General features: G+C 36.0%; 1 protein-coding gene across 4 annotated transcripts in view; it reads left to right on the top strand.

Moving 5' to 3' along the window:
* DNAH7 (dynein axonemal heavy chain 7) overlaps positions 1–11,600 on the top strand; it is a 259,550-nt gene that overhangs the window by 232,240 nt on the left and 15,710 nt on the right. For 3 of the 4 annotated variants that reach the window (XM_049887739.1, XM_049887741.1, XM_049887738.1), the window contains 4 exons: positions 1,431–1,568; positions 5,982–6,212; positions 9,529–9,681; positions 11,099–11,276. In XM_049887739.1, coding sequence (XP_049743696.1) covers positions 1,431–1,568; positions 5,982–6,212; positions 9,529–9,681; positions 11,099–11,276 — 700 coding nt within the window. The remainder of the gene's footprint in view (positions 1–1,430; positions 1,569–5,981; positions 6,213–9,528; positions 9,682–11,098; positions 11,277–11,600) is intronic. The other variant, XM_049887740.1, reaches the window with a different exon arrangement.

Genomic DNA, 11,600 nt, shown 5'->3' with positions numbered 1-11,600 from the left:
TAAACCCTGTGCATAGGTGGAGTTAATGGTTTTCTGGTCACAGTGATGTGAGGAGTATCCCCAACATTCCTCACCCAAGAATAGCTTCCAAAGTGACCTGAGATTCCATCATCGTGAATTCAGTCCTTTGGGTAAAAAGGCATTGTCCCCATTTAAAATGAAAATGTAAATGAGTGGGGTGACAAATATTAGTAATAGTTAATTTTTATATCAAGCTTAATTATTTACAAAGCAGTTACACGTGATTGTCTCACTAGAGCATCAAATTGACAATGTTATTATTTTATCCCCCTTACAAATGAGAAAGCAGTTTTGCTAAAGTGACTTCTCCAAGGCCCACAGCTAGAAAGTGGCAGAGAGTCACAGAACCACCTGCAGCACCAAGCCAAGGTTCCCTTCTGCTATTCTTCCAGACCTGTCCTGTGGAAGATGTGGTATCTGCCTTCAAATGGTTGTGTCATAGGTTTCTAGGGAGTGCCAGGACATTCAAGTTAGTTCTCATTTTATTCCCAGAAATCAAAAGGGCACATATTGAAATTTAAGTGCACAGCCACATATCACAGAGATAAATACCATAGCCCCCATCCTGAACTCCACCATTCAGTAGGATAGATGCTAGCTGAGGGCAGATATTGATAAGGATGAAGGGAAAATTCAGTCCCATAGCCTAGGTCATTGACTGGGTAGAGCGCTAGGTCATTGACTGGGTAGAGCACGTCAACGTTGAGAATCATGAGTCAGAAGACCTCGAATGGTGAATTGTCAAGTGAGAAAAAAGCAAAATGAAGACAGGTGTGTGTAATGTGACCCATATTATAAAATCTCCATTGACCAACCCCCCTACCATATATGTATGGGGTTGTGTTTGTGTGATTCTATCTATGAACATCGGGAAAGGTATGGAATTTTGAAAGAATTGAAAATGAAAAATTGTAAATGAAATACCAAAATATTTATGCTTGTGCATAAAAAGATACAAATGTTAATAGAGGTTATTTCTAGATAAGAGAATTTCAGATAACTTTTACTTTTCTAATTGGATGGGTTTTTCACGATAAAAGTAAAGTTCATAGTCAGAAAAGCTTATTTTTAATGTGAAAATAAATTAAGAATAGTCATCAGCAAAATGCAATACATGAAGGTTTCTCTGGAAGAAATTTCTAAATGAAGTTACTAGAATTACTTCCCCTCTCCTCCATTTTAAAAGCCATTCCAATTGAATGGTACAGTTTCTTTTTCCCCATGTGTCCTTTTTTTCTTTTTAATTTACTTTGGCACAGGCTAAAAGAAAATGAAAGCATTCAGTGTCTAAGCCTCACAGGCTCATCCACTCAGTAGCTTGAGGATTGAAAATTACCTCTTTTCTGTAAGAAGGTTCTACAGAACAATTGATTTCTAACCTGTTGACTTCTTGTTATTCATCTTTGCAGCACAAAAGCTACATCGAATATACAAAGACTCTGCCACTGACCCCGTCACCAGAAATCTTTGGCATGAATGCCAACGCAGATATCACTAAGGATCAGTCAGAAACTCAGCTGCTGTTCGATAACATTCTCCTCACCCAGGTGTGTGATCTGTACAGGAGTTGGCTGCTGAGGTCTGTAAGGATGCTCTCCAAACAGCATGTACCAGCAAGCAGAAGTTCTCTTACACAATTCTACCAAAGCAGGGAATCATTCTTAAAAAAGAAAAAACATATACATACCTTAAATGTGGATTGCAACATAAAGTACAAGACTCCATGGGTTTTGGGTTTTTTTTTTTTTTTTCCATCAATCTTTTTATTTGAACCAAAGATCTCTTGAGTATCAGTCTGCTGCTAGCCGTTCCATTTTGCCTTCCTTGCATACCCCATGCCCAAATACATGACATATTATGTATGTCCCTTTTCAGTTTCTTTAAGGTGGAAGGAGAATTTCAGGGATATCTGGGGAGCAGATGGATGACAGACTCTTTTTAGAATTTTACATCTCTTATTTTCGGTCTTTCACATTTGGCTGATTCCTCCCTAACTCGACAGCAACTTTTTTTAATGACTCATCTTTATCAAATATTCCAGAACATTTAACCTAATTGACATAGAAATAGTTTCTTTCATACTAATATTTTATGAGATGACATACTATTTAATTAAAGTGTGCAATGGCAATCGTAAGTGCAAAACGAATAAAAAGGTTTGGGGGAAAATACGGTTGATTCTTGGTGTATATGCAGTTCCACTAGTGAGAGCACTAAGCACGGGCATATTGTAGAGCCATCTTCAGAGACACCAGAAGTCAGCATGGGCACAGGTCAGTACTTTTGAATGAAAATCATGGGTTAATCTAGTATGTCTATTAAGAGATATTCCCATGTATTGTTCTCCCTTTAGAAGATGTGCTCACTTTGGTTTTTAATTTTTGGAAGCATTTTTTTTTATTGTCCAAATGACAAGGGTCCCCATGGTTATTTAAAGAAATTTTAATAAATTAAAGATGGATATTCCATCAGGTGTGTTATTCCACTAACTGAATTCTAACTGGTCTTTCCTATTTTTATGGAATCTCAGGGTAATAATGGTAAATGTTAATGCTTACTGTATGCTAGCAGTGTTCTAAGTGCTTTATGTATATTAAACAATGTAGTGCTTACAACAATCCTAGGAGGTACCAAAGCCAAACCCGTTGCTGTCAAGTCGATTCTGACTCTATAGGACAGAGTAAACCTGCCCCATAGGGTTTCCAAGGAGCAGCTGGTGGATTTAAACTGTAAACCTTGTGGTTAGTGGCTGAATGCTTGACCACTGGAGCCACTAGGGCTCCAGCCTGTGAGGTGAGAAAATGGAGGCACAGACAGATAAGGTAACTTGCCCACAGTCAGCTAGTACAATTGGAAGGAGGGACTCAGAGCCAAGCAGTCTACTTCCACAAGTTTGGTTCCAGAATCTGTGTACTTAACCACTAGGCTAAACCATTTCTCTAGACTCTAAAAATAGGGTCAGGCATAGAAGACAGATAGCCAGAGATGCTGAAAAGCTCAAAGAACCAGATTAGGAGAATAATGTTGTGCTATCATTGATTGAAGAACCTGTGGAACTCCTAGCTCTGGTCTATTCCAAGATGGCATTTTCTAATAGGGCAAAAGGACCAAGATTATTTTTATGTCCATTTGACTTTATAGCATTAATAGCACTAAAACAAGTTATTGTCAAGGTCCAAAAGTATATGTATGGACATGAATAAAGACATCTTTAGAAAAGTTAGAGGCATGTAATACACGAAAGTCTGGCAACAGGATCTTTGTAGTATCTTTTGGCTTTATTTAAACTTGATGGGGCGTGCCACATTACAGAATATATAAAACAGTGGGCTCATTCCAACAGAAAATGACTCAGAACCAAATAAATAAGTTTAAATACACAAGGGGTATCTTCTCAGTATGTAGTTAAACAACCTCTTTCAATATCCTCCAACTCAGATTGGCAAGTACAATTATAGTAATGGGTAGGCAGTAGTTCAGTGCTTTGAGATTATGTTTGCCACAATTCAGAGGCAAAGAGACCAAAATTGCAGAGCTTGGAGAGCAAGTTAACAATTCATGTATTAACAAATACATCTTAGAACAAATAAAAAAGAGAGAGTGGACTTAAGAATGCATGTTACTTTTGCAGAGCTCTTTCACTTAAGCTTAACTGTCAGACTGTTTGAACAGGAAAACTGTCTTAATTTTAAATATTATAAAACTGGAAATGATCTAAGATCTTTGAAAAGGTTGAACTCTTGATTATTCCTTAAAAATGAACCCAGTTATCTTTATTTGATAAAAGGAAAATAACCCTTAGAAGATTTCAAGGGACATTTGTGAAAACTCTCAAGGAAAGGTGGTAAAAGAGAACAAGCTAAGTTAAACAACTGCAGGCAAATAACATCTGCTTACCTTTAACTCTCAGTATCCACTGGCTATAACCTTCAACTCTACCACACTAATTACATGATTTTGGTGTGAGAAATAAGTGGGGGAAATGTTTGTGTTACTAAACTAGTTTTCTTACCTTTTCGAAGGGCTACCGATTGGGGTTTGGATTTTTATGGGACACAGCTCTTGTTAGAAAATAAAAATGTGTTTAGTGTCTTTATAGTATTTTGTATGCACTTCAAAATACAAAGGGACAGAAATCAGCAGATGATTCCTTAAATACAATAGAAATAGATATTTTACTAATTTTGCCCAAATATTCATTGTCCTCTGTTCACTATGATTTTTTTTTTTATCTATTTAGTTGCAAACGGAGTACTTTGGGATCATAATAAAGACCTATTATATTGGTATACCCCCCTTTTATTACTAGCATGTAATTAAAACTTAACAACATTTAAATCTTTCACCGTGAAACTTTACAGGATCTTATGCTGATACATAGTAGGTAGTGCTGAAAGTCACAGTATAAACTTAAGTAAAAGGAATAATCAATATTTATAGAATCTAGAAATAAACCAGAAAACATAAAATCTGAAAGAAGAATAAACGCAATTGCCTAGCACTGGGAAAATATGAGCACACGCAACCCACCCCCCCACACACATTTATTCATTTGTTCTGAAGATTTAAAGGTTTTTCCAGAATATATAGATTCATTTACACAGTGCCACTATAAACATATAAAACTAAAATAGAGATGAAATTCCCTTCCTTACTTCCAACGTGAATCATTAAAGTCTGCCTTTTCTCCGTAACTCTTCCTTCTGCTTATAGGAGATGAGTATTATTTTCTTTGCCCTCCCAGCTCAAGGAGAAAACTATATCTCTGTTGGCAACCAGTAGGCACCAGAGTTATTAGCAAATATATTTTGTGGCAAGTTTTCTCAAAGCAAGATCAGATTTCCTCCTTATGGGTTTTAATGCCTTCATCATTTAGCCACCTCATGTCAGTGCTTTTCCTTCCTCAATTTTTAGCACCCGTTCTTCCTCCTCCACCCAGGCAGCAAAATGCTCAGCTTATTTGCTTCCTCCAAATACTCTTTTGCCTGTGAACACTGTTCATGACCTTCTTGCACCTCTGTAACAATTGTTTTCTCTTGAAAATCCACCCCCTCCATGCCTGTTGTCATTACTCTAATAAATCTTGTGTGGAAAAGGATCATGGATAAAATAGAGCAGTATTCAGTTGTATAAGGAGTTGAAGCACTTACTGATGAAGTCAAAGACTGCAGCCTTCAGTATGGATTACATCTCAACATAAAGAAAACAAAAATCCTCACAACTGGGCCCATAAGCAACATCGTGATAAACGGAGAAAAGATTGAAGTAGCCAAGGATTTTATTTTACTTGGATCCACAATCAACACCCATGGAAGCAGCAGTGAAGAAATCAAACGACGCATTGCATTGGGCAAATCTGCAGCAGAAGACCTTTTCAAAGTGTTAAAAAGCAAAGAAGTTACCTTGAAGACTAAGGTGTACCTGATCCAAGCCGTGGTGTTTTCAATGGCATCATAAGCATGAGAAAGCTGGGCAATGAATAAAGAAGACTGAAGAACTGACACCTTTGAATTATGGTTGGTGAAGAATATTGAATACACCATGGACTGCCAAAAGAACAAACAGATCTGTCTGGGAAGACGTACAACCAGTATGCTCCTTAAAAGCAAGGATGGCGAGACTACATCCCATATACTTTGGACATGTTATTAGGAGGGATCAGTCCCTGGAGAAGGACATCATGCTTGGTAAAGTAGAGGGTCAACAAAAAAGAGTAAGACTCTCAATGAGATGTATTCACATGGTGGCTCAAACATAACAATGATGTGAAGATGGCGCAGAACTGGGCAGTGTTTCATTCTGTTGTACATAGGGTCACTATGAGTCGGCACCAACTCAATGGCACCTAACAACAACCTAACAAGATTCAGTTGTATAAAGATTTACCTTAAAGATTTTCCTATTCAATTATTCTTACACCTTTATTAGGATTTCTGTTTTAGAGTTTGTATTCTTTATAGTCTCGTTCAGCAGGTGCTGGTGCAAAATCATCAGATGAAGTAGTAAATGAGGTGGCTGGTGACATCTTGGGTAAACTTCCAAACAACTTTGATGTTGAGGCTGCAATGAGGAGATACCCAACAACTTACACTCAGAGCATGAACACTGTACTTGTCCAAGAGATGGGACGGTTCAATAAGTTGCTTAAGACCATAAGAGAGTCGTGCATCAACATTCAAAAGGCAATTAAGGTAAGATGAAATACGCCAAAGAAAATCATTGGATTAAGCATATCGCTCATTTATTTAGCATATATTCAATGAGCATAGATTCTGTTCTTGGTTCTGGGGTAGAAGAAAATCCCTGCCCTTGAGGACATTTTAGAATTCTTGGAGTGCAGTTAAAAAACAGGTAAATAATAATATAGGGAATATGGTAAATAGCAGTAGTTTGTTGGATAGCATGTGTGCTGAGGAGACACAAAACGTTAAGGAATAAGAAAGATAAAACCTCTGCCCTAATGAAGCTTATGTTTTAGTGAGGGAGAGACAATTAAAAAAATAAACAAGGAAATATATACTTTTAGTAAGGGATAAGTTCTATGAAAGTAATTTCTTATAAAATGCCCTGGGTTACTTTTAAAATTAAAAATCTAGTTTATAGTTTAATAAAAATAAGAAATTGTGTATCAAAATTATGGGATGCAGCTAAAGCTATAACCAAGAAAATTTGAAAATAAGTAAATTAGTTAGCTCAAGAAACGGGAAAACAGATATCCTGTAAATTAGTACAAGGATGAATACATTTTTTTAAACAAAAAACAGAAATTAATGGATAGAAAAACAATGTTAGACATAATAAAACCAACAGATGCTATTATGAAGTGACAAGTCTTTAATCAGAAAATCACATATATATACATTATTGAAAACACAGATATAGAGGAATATAAGAGAACCATGTAAAGAATACTATGAGCAACTTTATGATAAGTTTTAAATCTAGAAAGGAAATGTAAAACTTATTAGAATTCTTTTTGAGAAATATAGACATCATGGAAGAACTACCTGCAAAGAAGATGCCAAACACAAGATGTTTAACTGTTCCACAGGTTTTTAAAAGATTGAAAATTTACCAATTTGCTTAGAAATATTAGTATAACCCAGACACCAAAACCTACAGAACAGTTTCATTTATGAATATAAATGTACAGGTCCTGAATAATGGTCTTTCAATGGAATCCAGAAGTATTTTAAAAGAATACTATACCATTGCCAAATAAAGTTTGATCCTATAATGCTCAGTTGGTCCACGATCAGCAAATTCATTCCTGCAAATACAATAAAAGTTAAAAGATATGATGATTATATAGTCACTTTAATAGAGTTTTTTTTTAATAGATGCCCAAAAAATAGATAATAAAATTCTATATTTATTCCCGATTTAAATAGGAAAAAAATTTAATTTCTTAGTAATCTGTAAATGGCACTACTCACTGCATTAAGATGAAAAAATTTATTGAACCTCAAATATCCTTCTCATTAAGGTCAGAAACAACACAAAGATGCTTTTATTATTGCTTTAGGATATATTTCCCAGAAATTCTAGCCAACGCAATAAGACAATAAAAACAAATCAAAGGAAAAATATAGAGGTAGAGAGAAACTATCATTTGCAGCACATATAGTCACCTACCTAGAAAACCTAAAGTTATAACTTTATGTATTTTACGAGCCAGTTTGTGATTTTTTTTTTTTTTAAATATGGGCGTGTGCTCATGGAGAAACTACTAGAATTGATGGTGTCGTTAATACGGTGGCCACATACATTGCCAAATTGGTAACTTTCCCGTTCATTGGGCTTATATTGATTTGAATAAGTACTGGTATTTTGAAATTTTTTCTAGCCTTCAGTCACAGTTTATACTTTCTCCTTTAACAAAATTTAAAATCATTTTATAAGAGAATGTTGACCCATTATAAACAAGTGTTGGCAAAAAGAAATGACTTCTCAATGGTGAAGACTAATATAATCACTGACAACTCTATGTGCTCTTTGCTTCTTTATACAGTAGTCCTTTTCTGATATACTCACTTTGCTTCTTTATACGGTAGTCCATTTCTGATGTATCGTAATATTTTCCCCATTTATACAACTAAAAGGTATTGGAATATTTATGACCAAAAATAAATCAAAACCTCTGACTTCATTCAATAATTAATACCAGTTTTGAATGCTTGTTCCTGGGCTAGGCCCTTACCATGCATTGAATTGTAAATTGATAAATTACACCACATTTTTGTATAATATGAATCAATCTGGAAGAGATGAGAGACATTGTTCAGTTTTTATCCAGCTGACTTATAAGTATTGTCAATTAATTTTATCATCTTCTGAAACCAGTGGGTTGTCTGAATGATGGATCATTTTGACTCAGAGGAGGCGTGGTTGCTAGTCTTAACTTCTCTGTTTTCTTACCCTTTAAGTAATTGTTGAAGGATGTGCTTTTCCTAATCCTTCCTATCCACTTCCAAACAATGACATGGTAAAAGTACATATGATTCCTTACTTGGTTGAAGGGGACACGAGAGAAAAGTTAGTATTTGGGGTAAGAGTAATTAGACTTCACAATTGAATTCAGGGTATTTTACCTTTTCAAAGCATTTCATATCATTTTCCTAATTTTAAATTATGACTATCCTTTTAAGAAGGCAGAAGAGATAAATTACTTGTCCATTTAATAGACAAGTAAACTAAGTCAAAATTAGGCTATGATTTAATAGCTAGTGAGTAGTTAATAACCAGTACTTGATTAAGTATTGATTAAGAAGACTGCCCATTAAAATTTAGTTAGATTAAAACTGTTAATGTTTTTCTAAGAAGAGTGAAAAGGCTCTGTCTTAGTCATCTAGTGGTGCTATAACAGAAATACCACCAGTGGATGGCTTTCACAAAGAGAAGTTTATTCTCTCACAGTCCAGTAGGCTAGAAGTCCAAATCCAGGGTGCCAGCTCCAGGGCAGGCTTTCTCTCTGTGTCGGCTCTGGAGGAAGGTCCTTGTGATGCATCAGTCTTCCCTCGGTCTGGGAGCATCTCAGCACGGGAACCTCAGGTCCAAAGGATGCTCTCTGCTGCCAACACTGCTTTATTGGTGATGTGAGGTCGCCCTGTCTCTCTGCTCGCTCCTCTCTTTTATATCTCAGAAGAGATTGGCCTAAGACACTACCTAATCTTGTAGACCTCATCAATATAACAGCTGCTAATCCATCTTATTACATCATAGTGATAGGATTTACAACACATAGGGAAATCATATCAGGTGATAAAATGGTAGACAATCATACTATCATACAAGGGAATCATGACCTAGCCAAGTTGACAGATATTTTGAGGGGACACAGTTCAATCCATGACAATCTCCATGGCTGACTTGTGGACTGTATTTGCTATATGACTCAACTTTAACTAATCACAGTTACAAACACAGGATAATTGTGAAGAAGCTGTTTAAGAAAAGACTGTTCACCATCTATACTTTCATGTTAACCAAAGATTAAATGTATTTCAGGGCCTTGTAGTGATGTCTACAGAGCTTGAAGAAGTGGTTAGCAGCATTCTGAATGTCAAAATTCCAGGAATGTGGATGGGCAAATCCTACCCAAGCCTTAAACCACTTGGCAGCTATATCAATGACTTCCTTGCAAGATTAAAATTCTTGCAGGTGAGTCCATCCAAACAATCATGTATTGTTGAGTTTCTTGTGGTTTCATTTTCTTCATCAGTAAGGCTAGTGTGATGAGTATTACTCTTTAGTTCTTCAATGCATCCCAGGCACAAATGACCATATATACATATTGCATATAATCTATTGTAACTGTTACACTGACCTGTCAAAATTCTAGTGTTGGGCATGGAATCTCTGAAAGCTTCTTTAGGAGCAGCTGTTCATGTTCAGTGAAGTAAAACATCCAAAGCAAAGACATTTGAAGAGAGAAAACAATGGCTATGTTGATTTTTCCATTAAATATTTAGCATTAAAGCAGATCCCTAAAGCAGTGTATATTAGAAAGCCAGGCAAGCTACTAGTGAGGAACGTTATGTTTTCCTTGCCCAGCAGTCTTCTAGGTCATGAAATCACTAGATTGCTGGTTCAACGGAAGACAGTAATGACCTCAATGGCTAAGTGTCTTGGAAATGTTGAGTGGGCAGAAGCCTGCCTCCTAATTATCTCATAATACTGGTGCTTAACTGTGTTATAGTTAACAATTATATCCATTAGAAGTATCGATTAATCTCCTGAAGACTATACATATTATATCAAAAACTGCCGGTGAAGACATTTCTACGGGACTAAAATGACTAAACATGTGAACTTCCTTTTCATAATACAGGTTCTCTGTTGGACTACAATACTACTAAGGGATTAAGATTGTTCTTGAAACATGGAGGCATTACTTATGGGGAAAGTTTGGGACTGTAATAGGGAAAAGCTTTTCAAATTCCTATCCTCAGAACTGACTTCTATAATTTACTATTTTGTTTACATTAGTATTCACCTAGCTCATGATTAGAATCTGTTATGTGGGCAGAGAATCAAGGCATCTTGGTATTTATAAAGACCTTAAACTCTCACTCCCCTGTTTCTTCTGGGTATTCCTTCTATACTGTTATGTTTCCATATGTTGGATTTCACTATATTTTAGTGAAATAGCAGGAAAAAACTTCCAAAGAAAGTTCTACTGGGTACTAATGACCAATTAGAGAGGGGGAAAGTGAAAAAAAATTACCTTCTGTCTAGACTTTACAGGGATCTCTTGTTCTATTCAACTGTATAACATGATATAAGGTGAAACAATGGACATTAGATGCTCAATAAAGTATGGAGCCTTTCTGAAGGACCATTGGGCCTATATAAAACACACATCTATATCTATAGTCATGGATGTTGTGATTCCCAATCTGGTGTGATAGATACAAAATTAAAGCCAGAACAAGCACTGAATATGCTACTTATTTCTGAACCTTGATGGTATGCCTTATTATTCCTCAGAGTGTTAGCTCATTTATTAGTTTCCCTAAAAGATAATAAAGGGAGTGTCTTTAGTCAAATTTAGGACACTTATGTTTTGAAACCATAGCAATGGTACGAGGTTGGCCCTCCTCCGGTCTTCTGGCTTTCTGGCTTCTTCTTCACACAAGCCTTTTTGACTGGTGCCCAGCAGAACTATGCCAGGAAATACACCATTCCCATTGATCTGCTTGGATTTGACTACGAAGTGATGGAAGACAAAGAATATAAGACTGCTCCTGAAGATGGTAAGTGCAGTGACAGTATGAGGTGACTCATACCTGGGCACAAAACAAAAACTTAACATTCCTTTTTTACTTTTTGCAGCTATTAAAAAAGTAACCATCATTATGGTAACTTATCCTCAAATTCAAACTGCCGACCCTTTGTTTAGCAGCCATAGCACAACCACTACAAATGGTTGAGAAAAAAAAAATATATATATATATATATATATATGGAGAGAAAGCACAAGACAGCATAAGCGCACAAATGATTAAGCAAATGGGGATAAAATGATAATAATAGGTGAATCTGGGTAAAGGGTATATGGATGTCCCTTGTACTGTAGG

The sequence above is a fragment of the Elephas maximus genome, chromosome 6, assembly GCF_024166365.1.
Source record: "Elephas maximus indicus isolate mEleMax1 chromosome 6, mEleMax1 primary haplotype, whole genome shotgun sequence".
NCBI lineage: Eukaryota > Metazoa > Chordata > Mammalia > Proboscidea > Elephantidae > Elephas > Elephas maximus.
The sequence above is the reverse complement of the archived record's forward strand: the minus strand, read 5'-3'. Positions and strand labels throughout refer to the sequence as shown.